This window comes from Hylobates moloch, unplaced genomic scaffold, assembly GCF_009828535.3.
Source record: "Hylobates moloch isolate HMO894 unplaced genomic scaffold, HMol_V3 SCAFFOLD_18, whole genome shotgun sequence".
Taxonomy (NCBI): domain Eukaryota; kingdom Metazoa; phylum Chordata; class Mammalia; order Primates; family Hylobatidae; genus Hylobates; species Hylobates moloch.
This window is the reverse complement of record NW_026652293.1, coordinates 12,067,698-12,087,184: the sequence shown is the minus strand read 5'-3', so window position 1 is coordinate 12,087,184 and position 19,487 is coordinate 12,067,698. Positions and strand designations below refer to the sequence as shown.

At 48.5% G+C, this 19,487-nt stretch overlaps 1 protein-coding gene and 1 pseudogene across 4 annotated transcripts in view; both read left to right on the top strand.

Annotated features, from left to right (window-relative positions):
• Nucleotides 1–19,487, top strand: part of NAV1 (neuron navigator 1) — a 283,952-nt gene that overhangs the window by 178,013 nt on the left and 86,452 nt on the right. For all 4 annotated transcript variants that reach the window (XM_032136971.2, XM_058430891.1, XM_058430890.1 and 1 more), the window contains one exon: nucleotides 1,738–2,103. In XM_032136971.2, the coding sequence (XP_031992862.1) occupies nucleotides 1,738–2,103 (366 nt within the window). The remainder of the gene's footprint in view (nucleotides 1–1,737; nucleotides 2,104–19,487) is intronic.
• Nucleotides 17,390–17,489, top strand: LOC116458216 (U6 spliceosomal RNA; annotated as a pseudogene).

Here is a 19,487-nt window from a genome sequence, read left to right as displayed (position 1 = left end):
GAGGATTGCTTGAGTTCAGGAGTTCGAGACCAGCCTGGACAACATGGCAAAACCCCATCTCTATAAAAAATACAAAAATTAGCCGGATGTGCTCATGTGTGCCTGTCGTCCCTGCTACTCTGGGGCTGAGGCAGGAGGGTCACTTGAGCTTGGGAGGTCAAGGCTGCAGTGAGCCGTGTTTGCACCACTACACTCCAGCCTAGGCAACAGAGTAAGACCCTGTCTCAAAAACAAATAAATAAGTAAACAGAGTTGGCAGGGCCAGGAGGGGAGCGGCTGGGCATGGACCCGGTCAGGAAGCCCCCCAGAGGGCCAGAAGCAGCTGCCACTGATTGCCCTGACTGGCCAGGGCCTCCCCCATCTTGCCCACAGGACTACTGCCAGGACCCCAGCACACTCAGTTTCAAGAGCGTTTGGATCCCTCAAGTTCTGCTGCTTAGAAAATAAGACCGTATTTTCTCAGGTCCAATAGAGACAACTTTGGAAATTTTTCTTCTTTTCAAGGAACTTGATAGAAACCAGAATGGAAAAATCAATGTCCCACTCCCATTCCAGCCCCCAAAGTGGCTAAGCAATGGATGTGTTCACAGAGCAATGATTGCTTGGGCTCAGGTAACTCATGTCCAGCCACAGATTGCCTCAGTTGCCCCAGCTTTCTTGGCCACCAAACCCCGTTTTGCTTACTTAGTCCTGGCTGGCTTAAGTTAGGATAAGTTATGGAGACCCTGCCTAAGGCTGATTTGGGCTGGCCCCACTGCTAGGCTAGATGGAATTATGGGTCTCAGTCTGAACCCAAGTCCAAGCCACCCCTTCAACCAGATTCCAGTTGTATTTCCTCTCTGCAGCCCGCATGGCCCTATCTCCTTCCCTAGGCCCCCAGGCTCCCCTAGTCTCAGGCCATCCAGCACTAACCTGGGCATTGCTCCCTTGGCCTGGTCTAGCAGGGCCTGAGGCTTGAGACTCCGGACATTTGGCTTCACCCCCATGTCCGGTTCCCTGTGTCCTCTCCTTTGTCCAGTTAAGGCTGCTCCTATTCTCTGGGGAGGCTCTACTTCCTCTGCTGCCCTAGGCCTGTGGCTTGGACCAGTCTTACTGGGGACCTGCCATACATCCCAGATTCCCAAAGCTTTTCATATACTCTCTGCACTCTTCTTCAGCTTTCCTGTATCTGATGTTTGGGAATCAGCTAGCCCTCAGCTAATTAATAGAAGAGAGGTGATGGACACACCATTAACAAAATGATCAAGGCCTTCTAAGCTCAAGTGACCAGTCTCTCCCACTTGCCTCCAGATCTGTTGACCCCTTCCATATACTAGGCAATGTGTTCTGTCTGTACATATGTGATCCTTACAACTCTATAAGGTAGATGTTATGCCATTATCCCCATTGTACAGATGGGGAAACTGAAGCTTTAGTTATTTACTTTCCTTGAGCTCATTTACTAACAAATAGCAAAAAAGAATTCAAACCCAGGTCATATTACACAATCTAGGCTCTTAACAATATACAGGATTTCTTCCCTAGCCACTTAAGATCATTTCCTTTGTCAAACAGATAACGTATCACAAAGGTAACACACAATCAGAGGCCTCATGGAGGAGGTGGAGCTTGGGCAGGTGGGGAGGAGGTGAGAGGGCCTGTGGGTGGAGGGGAGGCATTGCTGGGGTGTGTGTGAGGGGACAGGGCACAACAGCGGCTGTGCCAAGGACTAAGTAGTGCCTTCTGCTCTCCACCCAGCTCCCTGGAGACGACCTGCTATGACAGCGATGACGCCAACCCACGCAGCGTGTCCAGCCTCTCCAACCGCTCGTCCCCTCTGTCATGGCGCTATGGCCAGTCCAGTCCGCGGCTGCAGGCTGGTGACGCGCCCTCTGTGGGTGGGAGCTGCCGCTCGGAGGGGACGCCCGCCTGGTACATGCACGGGGAGCGGGCCCACTACTCCCACACCATGCCCATGCGCAGCCCCAGCAAGCTCAGCCATATCTCCCGCCTGGAGCTGGTCGAATCCCTGGACTCGGATGAGGTGGACCTCAAGTCCGGCTACATGAGCGACAGTGACCTCATGGGCAAGACCATGACGGAGGATGACGACATCACTACCGGGTAAGCGCAGGGGCTTCTTGGATGGCGGCGGAGGATGATGGAAAGACCACTGGGGTGGGATGCCTTAAAAGTGGAGTGGAACCCAAAACAGGGGTTTTGGTTTGCTATGCTGCGATGAAAGCACACAAAAGTGTGCTGTGTACACTTTGTGATTGCCTCTGAAATTCGATGTGGTTTATTCTAGACTTGGGTGTGGTGTGGGCAGGGCCTACATCCGAGGAGCTGATTGGTCAATGAAGGCGCCCCCCCTCATTGGTCTCTGTAGCTGTCATTCTGTCACCCTCCTCCCTGGCTCTTTGTCCTCAATAAACTGACTCAAAGAGCCTTGGAAAGGCATTTTATTCCCAGCTCTTATGCGAACTCTGTGTAGACCCTGGACAACTAAATCTGCTTTCCCATTTGCAAAAAAAAAAAAAAGCCAAAAAGGTTATTAACATCGTATCTGTCTACCTAAGAAGAGAAAATGAGAGCTTGTGGGTGAAATCGCTAGTCAAACAGTGAGTAGCAGCAGTAGCTCCACTTCCTTTGCCAGGGGTTCCTAACCCCTCAGTTCCCTATCCCACCCCTGTGGTCCTCAGTCTCTGCTCCTTGGGTTTCTTCCTGTGCAAACCTTCTACCAATCATGCAACTTCCTAATCCCCACCCAGCATGTCAAATCCTTCTTTCCTGCCTTTTGCCCTGCAGGGATCCTCATCTTCTTATATTTTGCTGCCTTAATTGACAGAGTTGTGCCTATGCCTTCCAATCTTGGAAGAGTTGGCCAGGACCCCAAGCCCCCAGCACTTCCTTCTTGCTGTCCTCTTCTGGTCTGGGAGGATAGAAGAGAGGATAGGAAGAATGAAGTGCTGGGGGCTTAGGGGGATCCTGGCCAACTCTTCCAAGCCCAGAGACAGGAGAGAGAGGCAGTGGTTCTGGAAGCTTCTCTGGAGCACCTCTCAGCCGACTGCCACTTCCACTCTCCCTTCTTGGTTTGCTGGTACCCTCCTCCGCCAAGGGGCCATACGAGTAGCAGCAGCACCCCTTCGCTTCCTTCTCAGGGACTTAATATCTTACTGCCAGGGCCTGCCTCTCCCCAGTAAAAATCCCAGACTTCAAGGGAGTGGAAAGTAGCCTCTCCTCGGAAAAGCCAAGCTCCAGGCCATCCACTGTTCCCCACCCCCATCTCCACCCCTGCGGAGAACTTGGAGGGATCTGGTTAGGGCTTGTCCAGCTGATGAGGCTGCTCTGGAGCAAAACAACTGACGCATGAATGGAGTTGTTTACTGCCTGTTAAATCCCAGGGGCCAGCCCAACCTCTCGCTCACGCTCAGATCCGCCAGCCTGGAGCTGGGACCGGAGAAAAGCTATGCAATGCACAGATCCTGAGCTCCTTCTGTGGTCAGAGGCCTGTGCTGGGCAGGAAGGAGAGCCAAGGTGTGTGAGGAGCTGCTCCACACAGCCTCTGCCCTAGGAAGCTGCCAGGGGCTGCCTGAGGAAGTGTCAGGTCACTGCCCTCCTCTGAGAATCCCAGGAGGGTGCAGAGGGTGGCGCAAGCCCTGTGGGGCTGAGTCTTTAGAAAGTCCCCCATGTGTTAGAAGGACCATAGCCCCAGACCCTAGGGAGCTCCCAGACAGGGGAAGTGATAGGACCCCTGCCCAGCACAGCTCCCAGACTGATGGAGGTGACGGGACCCCTGCCCAGCACAGCTCCCAGACTGATGGAGGTGACGGGACCCCTGCCCAGCACAGCTCCCAGACTGATGGAGGTGACGGGACTCCTGCCCAGCATAGCTCCCAAACTGATGGAAACGAGATCCCTCTGAGAGCCCTTCACCCCACCAACCCACCTGATGGCCATGGCAGAAAATACCCCAAGTGTTGGAAGGTACAACAGCCCTGCTTGGAGACGTCCCAGTCTGAGGAAGGTCGCAGGACTTCCGGCTCTTAACTAGCTGTATGAGCTTGAGCAAACTAGTTCACCTCCCCAGGCTTTGTTTCATTTGTCTATCTGTCAAAAGCAGATAATAGTAGAACTTATCTCAGGGTTATGATGAGGATTCAATGGGTTAATATATGTAAAGTACTTAGAATAATTCCTGGCTCATTGTAAATGCTCACTAAATTATAGCTTTTATTTTTGTTGCTATTATTATTTTTGTTGTTATTAGAGTCCCAGACTGATGGAGAGACATGATTCTTACCATCAGGGGTGTGTAGTCTGACCAGAGTCCCACTCACTCAGAATCAGCAGCAAAGACAGATCTAGCAGCAGCTGGTCAATCCTAGGGGCATAGATAATAGGGTGTGGGGGCATGGAATGCAGGGGCAAAGGGTAGGAAAGACCCCCTTCATCCCCACTCTGACACCCTTGCTTTATCCTCTTCCCTCTGGACAGGATGTGTGTTCCCGAATCCATTTTTTAAAAATTAGAGTTCACCGAGACTAGCATGAATAAGAACTTGCCTTCCCTGCACAGCCCCCAGCTGTAAGCCCTGGGAAGCCTAGAGTTTGCATGGGGAACACAGAATCAATTGTTGGCATGGCAATATCCATAAAGTGGACCTTACTGTAAACTGTGATGCTAGTTTACAAGATCATTTCATATGCATTTTTTATGGTCAACCTTCAGTTAGCAGTAACCCTTAACACGAGTTTGTTAACTTCCCTGCCGGGACTGTAAACATGGCCATCTGAGAAGTCAGAGTTGAAGGGAATCAACTTATAATCCCCAGTAATTTAATGTAAACAGTCACTCCTCAATTATGTGTTTTCATGGTTAAGTGTTGCTGTTGTTTTCATTAGTAACAGGGCAACCTGAATTCCAGCGACCCTTTAAGTGAACATGCAAACCTGAGCTGTCGTTGCTCAGCCTCCTGTTGGTCTTCTCATCCCCACTGTGGTTTCCATCTAGATGTTATAATTTAGAAAATGTCCTATTTCTTAAAAAACTGTTTTTCTAGTCATGAAAGGGGTAGGACTGTTCCCTGTAGGGATAGCTTCAGCGCTTCCCCCCTCAGCCACACTGCGACACCCCTGCCCACCCATCAGCCTCGGCCCACTGCAATTTACTTTCCTACCTCCCAAGAGCTCCCAGCACTGGGCCAGCAGCAAAGCTGATCTTTCCCCACTGGGTGACATAATCGGCTCCAAGCTATCCGAGTGAGCCATAAAAGATGACAGTAATTCTGGCGCTTTCTCCACACTCTGTTTATCTGCGGGGGGATCATCCCTTTGACGGCTCTTCCCAAGCCCCTGTTCAGTCTCAAGTCAGCTCTCCCTACTCCCTCCAGTGACCAGGCCCCTTTCAGGTCATTAGTCAGCAAACCAAAGAAGGCAAATTCTTCAAACTGAAGTCAGCAAACTAGAAGGAAGAAAGTGACTCTGATGCTGCTACCAGAATAATCATACATGTTTTTTTTTTTTTTTTTTTTTTGAGACGGAGTCTTGCTCTGTCGCCCAGGCTGGAGTGCAGTGGCGCGATCTCGGCTCACTGCAAGCTCCGCCTCCCGGGTTCACGCCATTCTCCTGCCTCAGCCTCTCCGAGTAGCTGGGACTACAGGCGCCCGCCACCACGCCCGGCTAATTTTTTGTATTTTTTAGTAGAGACGGGGTTTCACCGTGGTCTCGATCTCCTGACCTCATGATCCGCCCGCCTCGGCCTCCCAAAGTGCTGGGATTACAAGCGTGAGCCACCGCGCCCAGCCAATCATACATGTTTTTTAAAAAGGATTTATTTTTAAAAATTGCGGTAATATATATATATAACATAAAATTTACCATTTTATGTTAACCATTTTAAAGTGTACAGTTTAGTGGCATTCAGTACATTCACACTGCTGTGTAACCACCATCACATCCATCTCCAGAATTCTGTCTTCTCCCCAAAGAGAAACTCTGTACCCATTAAACAGTAGCTTCCCTTTCCTCCTCCCTTCAGCTCCTGGGAGCCACCATTCTACTTTTTGTCTCTATGAATTTGACTACTCTAGGTAACCCATATAAGTTGAATTATACAGTCTTTGTTGTTGTTGTTGTTGCTGAATGACTGGCTTATTTACTTAGCATAATGTCATCAGGGAGCATTTATGTTGTAGCATTAGAATTTCATTCTCTTTTCAGGTTGAACTCTGTTCTGTTGTATGTATACACCACATTTTGTTTACCCATTCATCTGTTCATGGGTTGTTACCACCTTTTGGCTATTGTGAAGAATGTTGCTCTGAACATTAGTGTCCAAATATTATTCAAGTCCCTGCTTTCGGTTCTTTTTGGGTATATACCTGGAAATGGAATTGTTGTATCATATGGTAATTCTATGTGTGGTTTTTTTGTTTTGTTTTGTTTTTTGAGGAACCGCCATACCGTTTTCCACAATAGCTGCACCATTTGACATTTCTACCAGCAATGAATGAGGGTTCTAATTTCTCCACATTCTCCCCAACACTTACTATTTTCTGTTTTGTCTGTATTTATAATAGCCATCCAGGCCAGGCACGGTGGCTCACACCTATAATCCCAGCACTTTGGGAGGCTGAGGCGGGCAGATCACTTGAGGCCAGGAGTTGGAGACCACCCCGGCCAACATGGTGAAACCCCATCTCTACCAAAACTACAAAAACTAGCTGGCATGGTGGTGCGTGCCTGTAATACCAGCTATTCGGGAGGCTGAGGCAGGAGAACTGCTTTAACCCAGGAGGTGGAGGTTGCCGTGAGTCCAGATTGTGCCACTGCACTCCAGCCTGGGCGACAGAGCGAGACTCCGACTCAAAAAAAGAAAAAACCCATCCTGATGGAGGTGAAGTGGTTATCTCATTGTGGTTTTGATTTCTCTAGTGATTAGTAATATGGAGCATCTTTATGTACTTATTAGCTATTTGCACATCTTCTTTGGAGAGATATCCAAGTCCTTTGCCCATTTTTAAATTGTGTTGTTTATTTTCTTTTTGAGTGTTAAGAGTTCTTTATATATGCTAGATATGAACCTTTTATCACATATATGATTTGGAGATATTTTCTTTATTCTGTGGGTTGGGTTTCCTTTTCATTCTGTAGATGTATCCTTTGATGCACAAAAGCTTTTTATTTTGATGAAATCCAGTTTATCTATTTTTTTTCTTTTGTTGGCTGTGCTTTGAGTGTCATATCTAAGAAATCATTGCAAAATCTAACACCATGCAGCTTTTCCCCTACATTTTCTTCTAAGAGTTTTATAGCTGATGGGGTTTTTTAGAAATACAAACTCTAAGCCTCAGACTTACCAATGCAGAATGTCTTCTACCCAGAAAGCCACATTTTTCTAAAGCTTCTCAGTCTTTTTTTTTTTTTTTTTTGAGACGGAGTCTCGCTTTGTCGCCCAGGCTGGAGTGCAGTGGCGCAATCTCGGCTCACTGCAAGCTCCGCCTCCTGGGTTCACGCCATTCTCCTGCCTCAGCCTCTCCGAGTAGCTGGGACTACAGGTGCCCGCCACCACGCCCAGCTAATTTTTTGTATTTTTAGTAGAGACGGGGTTTCACCGTGGTCTCGATCTCCTGACCTCGTGATCCGCCCGCCTCGGCCTCCCAAAGTGCTGGGATTACAAGCGTGAGCCACCGCGCCCAGCTCTCAGTAATTTTAGACTAGTCCATGTTCCTATCTAGTACAATAATCTTATCTACAGCATCCCTGACAGACAGTCTTTCATCCTTGGCTTGCATAGGCACAGCGATGGGAAGCTTATTCCATATCATATAGAATTAAGTTATAAGAAAGTTTCTAAATATTTAGCTGAAATCTGCTTCACTGTAACTTCTACCTATTGATTCAAATTCTGTCATCTGGGAAAAATAGAATAAGGGTGTAACTCTTCATCCAAATATTTCAACATGTTCTTAATATAGCTCAAATATTCTCTAGACCAAAAAGAAAAAGAAAAAGTCCCTAGCTTATTTCAGTACTTTCTTAAATGACCCAGTTTTTCGAAACTTTCGTTGTCCTGGTCACCCTCCTCTGGAAGCTCTCAAGACGTCAATGATCCTCTTAAAATTTGGCACCTAGACTGATCACCCGCTTGACACTAGAAGTAGTCTCGCCAGGGTAATATCCAAATCATGACACTGCAGACAACTTCGAGTTGGCTGCTGACTGTCCTAGATGACAGCTCGGGCCATTTTTACCACTTGAAAATACAAAAGGAATTTGTTTTTCTAAAAATAGGAAGGTCTGGAATTTAATCTAAATAAGAAGATAAGTTTCACAGCCATCTGTCCTTCCATCCCTGGCATCCATTGGAGTGGGAGGGGAATAGAGGATGGGTATCCATACAGAGGTGGATGCAGGCACTGAGTATAGGAGCCACACGTGCCTGGTGGGAGGAGGTCAGAGGGCCCTCCATCTTCTCCCTACTTTAACGTGGGTTTCCCTCTCAATGGGTCCATTTTTGTGTATGTGAATGTGTGAGCTGTGTCTGAGCTGGGTGGCAGTAATGGATGGGGACTTGCAGGCCAATGCAGTAACACTACTGCCAAGTCCCACAACTCCAGAGGGTGCCCTTCACGTTACATAGAGGTGTGAGGTCCACAGCCCTGACAGGACTGCTGTCCCGCAACCTATGCCAAGGGCCACAGGGCCTTAGACAGAGTCAGCAGGCTCCATCTTGAGTGAGCGCTGTAAGCGTGTGTCGGGAACAGAAGGATTCCTTGGCACCTTCTGCCACACCCTGGCTCTCTCATCAGGTTGCTTCCTGCCCTGTGTGTGTGGCTGGATGTTCCAGTCTTCTTATTTTTCTCTTCACTGCCCCTTCCTCCGCTCCCCAGCCTGTCCTCTTGAACTGTGCTTGGGGGCTCAGAACAGATGGGATTCGTTTCCTCTTTGGCTCTGAAGTGTCCTGACGTTGAAAAATGTCAAATAAAATAAACTGTAGGCCCCTGCCTTCTCCCAGGCTGGCTCTGTGCTCCCAGAATCAGTGAGCTCAAGCCTTAAAGAGACACTTCCAGCCTTGCTGACAGGGCCCCAGCCTCTGCAGCTACCCTCCTGAGAAGGAGCTGCATTCACTGCCCTCCCACTTGGCTCATGTCTGACTCTCAGACCTCAAGATACCCAACCCAGCCACCCTCATTGATAAGAATTATCTTGCAATGAGCACTGGGTTTATGTGGTTTGTACAAAGAGAAGAGACCCTTTTGAATTTGAATGGACAAGGAGTAGAGTTGTCCCACTTCTTATGTCTTCTTCTGCCTTTGCCTTCTCTGTTTCCTGGTAGGTCTTTAGGAATCCCGCCTAGCGGGACAGCTGGGCCAGGCCTAGTTTTTGCTCATGGAACCCAAGGATAGAAGCAGAGAGCAGTAGGGGGCCATCCTTGGGAGGACCCAACATTCAAGTTCAGGAAGGAAACTCAGTTTCTCTCCTGAAAGGACTTCAAATCTAAAAGGGAGGTTGACAGCCTGGGCAACAAAGTGAGATCCTGGGCATGGCAGCACGTGCCTATGGATAGTCTCAACTACTTGGGAGGCTGAGACAAGAGGATCACTTGAGCCCAGGAGTTGGGCGCTACAGTGAGCTATGATTGTGCCACTGCACTCCAGCCCGGGTGACAGAGCAAGACTCCGTCTCTTAAAAGAAAAAAAAAAAACCATGAATAAGTGGGCTAGGCGCAGTGGCTTATGTCTGTAATCCCAGCACTTTGGGAGTCCAGGGTGAGAGGATCGCTTGAGACCAGGAGTTCAAGACTAGCCTGGGCAACATAGCAAGACACTGTTTCTACAAAAAAAATTAAAACTTAGCTGGGCATGGTGGCATGTGCCTGTGGTTCCCGCTACTCAGGAGGCAGAGGAGGGAGAATCCCTTGAGCCCAGGAGTTGAGGTTGCAGTGAGCTATGATCACACCCCTGCACACCAGCCTGGGCAACAAAGACCCTGTCTTTAGAAAGTTAAATAAATTTTAAAAATTAAAATAAAATAGAAAGGTAGGGTACTTATTGGGTCCACAGTAAAGGAAGCAGTATGTAGTTGAAATAGACGATAGCTGTTGCTTCGTTGAAGATAATATCTAACAATTAGAATGCTGACTCCAGATTCATACATATAGCCTTGGCTGATGCTTCTCTGTGGTGTAGGGAAGAAGCACTGGGCTAATTCTGAGATCTGGAGTTCAATCCTAAGCACACTTCTAACTTGCTGTGGCACTGAGCAAGCCACCTAGCCTCTCTGAGTCTTAGTTTGTTCATTTGTAAAAAAAGGTAATCATTTTTGCCTTAAGAGGATCAAATGGAAAAGAATAGTGAGAGTGCTTTGAAAAGTATAAAGAGCTGTCAGTTTGAAATCTATTATTCTGGTTGGGCGCGGTGGCTCATGCCTGTAATCCCAGCACTTTGGGAGGCCGAGGTGGGTGGATCACCTGAGGTCAGGAGTTCGAGACCAGCCTGACCAACAACAACATGATGAAACCCGTCTCTACTAAAAATACAAAATTAGCCAGCATGGTGGTGCACACCTGTAATCCCAGCTACTCGGGAGGCTGAGGCAGGACAATCGCCTGAACCCAGGAGGTGGAGGTTGCAGTGAGCCAAGATCGCGCCACTGCACTCCAGCCTCGGCAACAAGAGCGAAACTCCATCTCAAAAAAAAAAAAAAAAAAAAAAGAAATCTATTATTCTCATCTCCACATAATGTTCTCTTCATTCAGCTGATGGCTTCTGTCTTAATTAGGGGTTGCTTGAGTATCAAAATAAGATTTCTTAAACTTGGAAGATGAGGACATTAAATTTGGGCTTTGACTTAGGTTTCAAGCAATGCTTCGCAACACAGTCTTGATATTCTTTTAATCCTGTAGCGTGCAGTTAAATAAACAGACTTTTGAGAACAGGCTTATCAACACAGGCATACCACAGATGGGCAGAGCCATAGCATGGTTTAGAGTGAAGGCTCACAGCTAGGCTGCCTGTGTTTGTGTCCTGTCTCTTTTCCTTCCTAGCTCTGTGTGTTTGGATGAGTTTTTCACCTCCCTCTGCTTGTTTCCTCAGCTGAAAACTGTGGAGAGAAGTGGTGCCTACTCTGTAAGATTGATGTGAGGATTAAATTAGTTAATACTCTTATGTTAGATATCATAAATGCTCTCTTATGTTAGATATCATAAATGCTCAACAAATGCTGGCTCTCCTTCATCAGCCATTTGATGATAGACATTAGCAAGCTGCTGGACCTAAGTTGTCACGGACATATTCTAGATGGTAATACATTCTTTGACAAATAATGTATTAACCTTCATGCTTGAAAATGATCTTTCTGATCCTCACAGGAAGAATGACATAATAAGTTGTTTGCCAAGAAAGATGGATTTGTCTTGACCCATTTTTACCTGTTCACACAATGTCCTCGTGCAGCAAATGGTGCCCATCTGTGGTTTGGGGTCTGGGCTGAGTATAGCATGTGCTTGTTGTGCAAATAGCGAAGCTCACTGCGCACAGAGTCACACAAGTGGCCATGACCTCTTTCCCATCATGACTTGGCTAATTGGGCTGTCAGTCCCTCACTCAAACATGTTTCTTGCATATGAAGAATGTCTTGCGCCGGACATCCCCAGAAGCTGACCTTGAGACAAGGATTTGGGTGCAAGTGGTTTATTTGGCAGGTACCCAGAAAGTGCTGACAGGAGTGGGAAAGTGAGTTACGGAAGAGAAGGAAGCCACTACAGGCTATGTTCATGTGCAGGTTACTGCTGTGGGCAACTAGGGCTTATGGATTTCTAGGAGATGATGTGGAATACACCTCAGTGTTGCCCCACCAGAAGGGCAAGGAAGCGTGGGTATTTATATGTCGGCTCCCATTCATTATTGGCTGAGGGCAGCTCCTAGAGGGCATTGGGTCTGCGTTTCAAGTCTGCTGCACATAGGCTGAGAGGAATCCCTGAGTTCGAGTCACAGGCACCCACAGTCGTGCTCAGACAGCACATACGAGAACAGTGACTGCAGAGGGACATAGGTGGGACACAAATACCACCAGTTATAAAGAGGAAAGATGGGAAGGAAAGACGAGAGGAAGGTGTGGAGTTAGATTCCTGGGTCAGATGTGAACCCTGGCTCTCAAAACACTCTTTTTCTTTTTTTTTTGGTTTTGAGACAGGATCTCACTCTGTTGCACAGGCTAGAGTTCAGTGGTGTAATCACGGCTCATGGCAGCCTCTACCTCCTAGGCTCACATGATCCTCCCACCTCAGCCTCCTGAGTAGCTGGGACTACAGGCACACATCACCACACTTGGCTAGTATTTAAATTTTTCTGTAGAAGTCCAGGTGCGGTGGCTCATGCCTGTAATCCCAGCACTTTGGGAGGCCGAGGCAGGTGGATCACCTGAGGTCAGGAGTTCGAGACCAGCCTGGCCAACATGTTGAAACCCTGCCTCTACTAAAAATACAAAAAAATTAGCCTGGTGTGGTGGCAGCCTCCTGTAATCCCAGCTCCTTGGGAGGCTGAGGTAGGAGAATCACTTGTACCTGGAATGTGGAGCTTGCAGTGAGCTGAGATCATGCCATTACACTCCAGCCTGGGCAAGAAGAGCGAAACTCCATCTCAAAAAAAAAAAAGAAATCTGTAGAGACAGGGTCTCACTATGTTGCCCAGGCTGATCTCAAACTCCTGGGCTCAAGCAATCCCCAATGCCCCCTGGACTTCCCAAAATGCTAAGATTACAGGTGTGAGACGCTGCACCCAGCCTCCTTAATTCTTAAAATAGTGGGCAGCACCCCTCAGTCTGTGCAGCGTTAATCTGGATAACAGTGTCTGTTCAAACCCAGCAGGGTTGGTGAAAGGTTGGAGTAAGCCAGGTATTCCAGAGGGGCTGCTGGATGTATTCTAGTTGCTATGGCAACTAATGCTAGCTAAGGAGTGCTCCTCCCTCTAGTGTGTCCTAGTAACCTACAATTGAGCTGCTGGAGTTTTCACCTAGTGCGATGACGTGCAATTTGGTTGACAATCAGGATGGGTAAGGATCAAGGAAGCTGTTGAGATGAGCTTGGCTTTTCCCCCACCAGCTCTGCCCACCTGTCTACCTGTCCACTGTCTCCCCTCTTTAATTGTCAACCTTCTCCCTATGTTCTGTGATAAGCCAGCTGAGCTTGTGTGGTGCCTGGAAATTCCATGTAGTCTGATATTACAGAACGAACACAAGTTTGGAAGTATGACAGGCCTGGTATTCAGATCCCAGCTCTGAGTCTTTGGGAAAGCTGTTTATCTATTTTAAGCGAGAATACAAATATGGCAATAGGATTGTTCTTAGTATGTAGTGAAATATAGTGTATGTAATACATTTGGTGGCCGGCACAGTGGCTCACACCTGTAATCCCAACACTTTGGGAGGCCAAGGCGGATTACTTGAGGTCGGGAGTTCGAGACCAGCCTGGCCAACATGGTGAAACCCCATCTCTACTAAAAATACAAAAATTAGCTGGGCGTGGTGGCAGGCTCCTGTAGTCCCAGCTACTTGGGAGGCTGAGGCACGAGAATTACTTGAACCTGGGAGGTGGAGGTTGCAGTGAGCCGAGATCGGACTCCATCTTAAAAAATAACACTTGGTGGCTGGGTGCGGTGGCTCACACCTGTAATCCCAGCACTTCGGGAGGCTGAGGTGGGCAGATCACTAGGTAAGGAGATCGAGACCATCCTGGCTAACACGGTGAAACCCCGTCTCTACTAAAAATACAAAAAATTAGCCAGGTGTGGTGGTGGGCACCTGTAGTCCCAGCTACTCGGGAGGCTGAGGCCAGAGAATGGCATGAACCCGGGAAGCGGGGCTTGCAGTGAGCCGAGATCGTGCCACTGCACTCCAGCCTGGGCGACAGAGCAAGACTCTGTCTTAAAAAAATAATAATAAAATAACAATAACACTTGGCATGCAGCAGGTGTCAGTAAATGTTACCCCCATCCCTTCTCTTGGTTGCTCCTAGAAAACCAAAGCTATAAAGGCCATCATCTATGGCCAACTATTCCGCCTGGGTGGTGATGTCCAGTTGCCCACCCATCTTTGCAAAATCCCCTCCCTCCTTTCCTGATTCATCACACTGGACTCCGGGTTGTCCTGGAACTTGTGTGCATAATTCATACTGCAAGTAATTTGCACTTTTATGATTCTCTCGCAATTGCATAGCATGCATGGTTTGCACACACTAATATGGCGTTATCTTATTTAATGTTAACAACACTGTGAATTAGATATTCCTCTCCCCTCCAATTTACAAGTGAAGAAATTGGAACTCAGATTAACTGGCTTGGGAGGATCACATAAGTGGCCCCACCAGAACAGAACCCAGGCCTCTGCCTCTGACATTCTGTGCACGTTCCAGTACACCTACTGCCTCACCATGTGCTCCCTGAAGCCTTTCCCTCTGTGTGCAGCCCTTGTGTCCCTGAAGCCTGTGAGCATGTCAGGGGCAGGGATCACAGGCCTTCCACTGGAATAGGAGCTTCCCAAGGACAGAGACTCTGTCTTCTCTCTCTCTGTTTCCCCTCAACACCTAGCAGTGTAGGTTCTCAGGCCATGCTGTCGACTGACCAATGAACCATTGTTAGAGACCCCCTCCTGGAATGCCCTTACATGACCTCTCCATCCTCCAGGATAGAGTCTTGCTTTGGGGAGCCACAAAGTGGCCACAGTCAGGAATTCTGGTCCAAGGGCAGAAGGAGCAACCCAAGCCTCGGTGAATACAAGTCCTTGTTTGACTGCAGCTCAAAGGCTGAGCTGTCCCAGGATGTTCATGAGGGGCCAGCTCTGGCCTCTGGGCTATCAGATGTCTCTGGCCATGCAGTAAAAGGCCATTCACTGCAGCTGAAGAAAGGCCAGCAGGCCAGGCAGAGGGACTTACCTGCTGAAGTGTCCAGGGTTGGAGGTCCAAAGATGCTGAATGGTGGTCATCTATGTATCAGTGTGACAGTGGAACAAGCACAGGAAAAGGCATAAAAGTATAGATTTGCAAAGCAGGCCAGAGGAAAGAGTCAGGCCCATAGAGACTGAAAGCACACAGCTACCTTGGAGGCAGATCAACACTCTGAATATGCAGGGCAGGATCTCGGAGAGACAAGGTAGGAGAGGCTGACACGGCAGAAAAACAGAGTCAGCACGTTCGTGATGTGCACGTCAAGCGGTGGAAATGAGAGACAGACAGATACTGTGTGAGACCCATCCAAACATGTGTGTGAGAGGTGGCTGGATATAAAGAGGCTGCGTGTGCACAAGATCGACTGTTTGAGGACACAGGCCCGCCGATGTGCAGGGGGTGTGCGGCAACCAGACAGGCACGGAGAGTGTCTGAGAGATGGAGGGACCTCTCCAGAGAAAGATGAGTGACTTTGTGCTCAGCCTGAGGGTGGGGGGTGACCCAGAGCAGGGCGAGTGTATTCTCACCAGCGTACCCCCCTTCTCCTTTGGCCAGCTCCTACTGAAAGGGGTCTGTGTCGTGCCTTGTCTCTTTCTTGTGGGGCATCTCCAGCTTGGGAGACAGGAACAAATCTCTGACCTAGTCCCTGCCCTCTTTGACTGCTCACCCTCTTCCAGCCCCTCTACCCAGCCTCAATCTCTCATTCTTCCTCTACTTTGAAGTCTGGCTTCTGTCTTGGCCCCTGTGGGTTTGATGACAAAGGGCAGTTCAGGAATGACACTATCTACACATACATGGCCATATGGGCAATTTCAGGTGGTGGGACTTGCAGCAGCTGGGGTTCCCAGGACTGCTGACATTCTGCTGAGTGTTATTAGAAGATCAGGGACAGAGCTTATCATCTGGCTGTCACTGCCCCTTTCCAAGCCACAGAGAGCCTCCACAGAGGGGCCCTGGGGGATAGCCAGCTGCCCTGTGTCCATGCTGGAGTGAACTTTCCTCCCATGTTCCCTGTTTTCTGGATTTAGCCAGGGAAAATACAAGGGAGCTCTTTGCTCCCTGTGTGAGGTTCCATCTAAGAGATCTCACCCTTCCCAGCTCTGATCAGATACCCCTGAAGTTTGGAAGGCAACAGCTATACAATCTCTCTCTCTCTCTTTTTTTTTTTTTTTCTGAGACAAGCATCACTCTGTCACCCAGGCTGGAGTGCAGTGGCACAATCATGGTTCACTGCAGCCTTGACTTCTTGGGCACAAGCAATCTTCCCACCTCAGCCTCCCAAGTAGCTGGGACTACAGGCAAGTGCCACCATGCTATTTTTAATCCATGCTAAGTTTAAAATGTAATACAGGTTAATTCTTAAATTTTAAAATACACACTAATTTTTGTATTTTTTTTTTAAATTTTGGTAGAGGCAGCGTTTTACTATGCTGCCCAGGCTGGTCTCGAACTCCTGGGCTCAAGCTATCCACCCACCTTGGCCTCCCAAAGTGCTGGGATTACAGGCATGAGTCACCATGGCTGGCTTATACCATCTCTTATATCTCCACAAGTCCTTGTGGTTAGTTTCCTGATCTTGGGAAGCAGAGTAGCAAAGTAGGTGGAACATTCTGGAGCCCAACTGGTCTGGTATAATTTTCGGTTTGCTACTCACTACCTATGTGCATTACTTAGCCTCTTCGTGCTTCAGTGTCATTATCTGAAAGGAATCCCCACCTTGTGATATTTGCTCATACATTCGATAAACACTTGTAGACCACCTAATATATACCAGACACTGCAGATGTGGCAGGAGGAAAAATAGGCATTGCTCTTAAACTCATGTATGAAAAGAAATGGCTGGGTGTGGTGGGTCATGCCTGTAGTCCCAGCACTTTGGGAGGCCGAGGCGGGTGGATCACTTGAGGTCAGGAGTTCAAAACCAGCCTGGCCAACATGGCGAAACCCTGTCTCTACTAAAAATACAAAAATTAGCTGGGCATGGTGGCACGTGCCTGTAATCCCAGCTCTTCAGGAGGCTGAGACATGAGAATCACTTGAACCCAGGAGGCGGAGGTTGCAGTGAGCCGAGATCACACCACTGTACTCCAGCCTGGGCAACAGAGCAAGACTCTGTCTCAAAAAACAAAACAAAAAAGAAATGGCAGGGCCAGGCGCGGTGGCTCATGCTTGTAATCCCAGCACTTTGGGAGGCCAAGGCGGGCGGATCACGAGGTCAGGAGATCGAGACCATCCTGGCCAACATGGTGAAACCCCGTCTCTACTAAAAATACAAAAAATTAGCTGGGCATGGTGGTGTGTGCCTGTAGCCCCAGCTACTCGGGAGGCTGAGGCAGGAGAATGGCATGAACCCGGGAGGCAGAGCTTTCAGTGAGCTGAGATCGCGCCACTGCACTCCAGCCTGGGCGACAGAGCGAGACTCCTTCTCAAAAAAAAAAAAAAGAAAGAAAGAAAGAAAGAAATGGCAGTGCTTGCTTTGGCAGCACGTATACTAAAATTGGAACAATACAGAGAAGATTAGCATGTACAAGGATGACACCCAAATTTGTGAAGCCTTCTGTATTTTAAAAAAATTTTATTAAATTAAAAAAAGAGAGAAAAAGAAATGGCAAACAAGCCAACAAATAAATGTGCAATAGGTTAGGTGGTGCTGTGTGTCATAAGGAAAAATAAAGCAGGGTAAGGGGCAGAGAGTGATGGGATAGCGGGTATTTGAGAGTGGGTAGTCAGGGAAGGCTTCTTTGATAAACTATGCAGATAACTGGGGAGAGAGCTGTCCAGGCAGACAGAAGAGTATATGCAAAAGCCCAGAGGCAGGAATCGGCATAAGTTCAAGGAACTGCAGGGAGGTCAGTGTGGCTGAAGCAGAGTTAGCAAGGGGGCGAGTGGCCAGAAATGAGGTCACAGGTAGCCAGAGGCCATGTGTGCCATGCCGAGGACTTTGGCTTTTCTTCCAAGAGAGAGGAAGCCACTGGAGGACTTCAGGGAGAGGGATGATGTGATCCAACATGTTTTGCAAAGGGTCTGTCTGGCTACTATGAGGAGAGCAGACCACAGGGATACCAGGGGAACCAGGAAGCATGGAAGGGAGACTGCTGCAGTTAGCTAGGTGAGAACGGATGGTGGCTCACACCAGGGGTAGAAGTGGAGGTGGGGAGAAGGTTTTGAGGATTAAAGAAGATAACACTGGCCAGGCGTGATGGCTCACACCTGTCATCCTAGTCCTTTGGAAGGCTTAGGCGGGTAGATTGCTTGAGCCCAGGAGTTTGAGACCAGCCTGGGCAACACAGCGAGACCCCTTCTGTACAAAACATTTAAAAATTAGCTGGTTATGATGGCTTGCACCTGTGGTCCCAGCAACTCGGGAGGCTGAGGTGGGAGGATCGCTTGAGTGATTGGAGATTGAGGCTGGAGTGAGCCGTGTTCATGCCACTGCACTCCAGCCTGGGTGACAGAGCAAGACCCTGTCTCAAAAAAGAAAAAAAGAAGAAGAAGAGGAAGAAGAAGAAGAGGAGGAAGAGGAAGAGGAGGAGGAGGAGGAAGGAGAAAGAGAAGAAAAGGGAGAAGGAGAAGAATAAGAGGAAGAAGAAGAAGAGGAGGAAGAGGAGGAGGAGGAAGGAGAAGAGGAAGAAGAAGAAGAAGAAGAAGAAGAAGAAGAAGAAGAAGAAGAAGAAGAAGAAGAAGAAGAAGAAGAGAAGAAGAAGAAGAAGAAGAAGAAGAAGAAGAAGAAGAAGAAGAAGATCATTTACAGTACTTTCTCAATACATTGTATGAGGTTTCATTTCTGTTTCCCAGAGATTTGGGATCCAAATTAGCAATGGAGAACCACTGGAGTGCAGTGGCATGGGTGCTTAAGCTGATCTGAAATGATTGCTCCTGGCCTCTTGAGGTGGAGGGTTTGTACACACACATACACACACACACACTCACACACACACACACACCCTGGCATCTGCCCAGTGACCCCAGGTGAGGGTCCATCAGGCCCTTACTGGAGAGGCAGCCCCTCTCCCCTACCCCTTCCTATGGTCCTCTGTCCCATGTTCTCAGAAGCACACAAAGCCACTGATGTGTTGGGATACTGGAAGCAAGATAATCAGCTAGGACTACTGAGACGGTAGCCCACTATACAAGATCTGGAGGGTCTACTCTCTCTCCTGCCCCTCCCAGCTGTGGGGGTGGTGAGAAAGGCAGGTCTCCTCGAAGGTTATATAAATATTTGTTGAACAGTAACACAGCTGGGAGCAGGACCCCTTCCTCCAGCTGTCTGATTTGCTGCTCCAGAGAAATCTCAGCTGGGATTAGGGCTGAGCTCTGGAACACTCCACTGTGCATCTGCTGACCCCCAGTGCCCCCAGTTCAAACTCTCCCATCTACCTTCCACACCTGTCAATCTGAGCCCCACACCAGGGAGGGAGTTGGCAAGAAGTGGTGCCATTGACTGGTGAAAAGAAGCCTGCCCCAGAAATCAAGACACCTGGGTTGTGTGGAAGGATCTTGAGCTGGTCACTTGCCCTGTCTGGGCCTAATTTTCTCCTCTGTGAAAATGAGGGGTTTGAACTAGA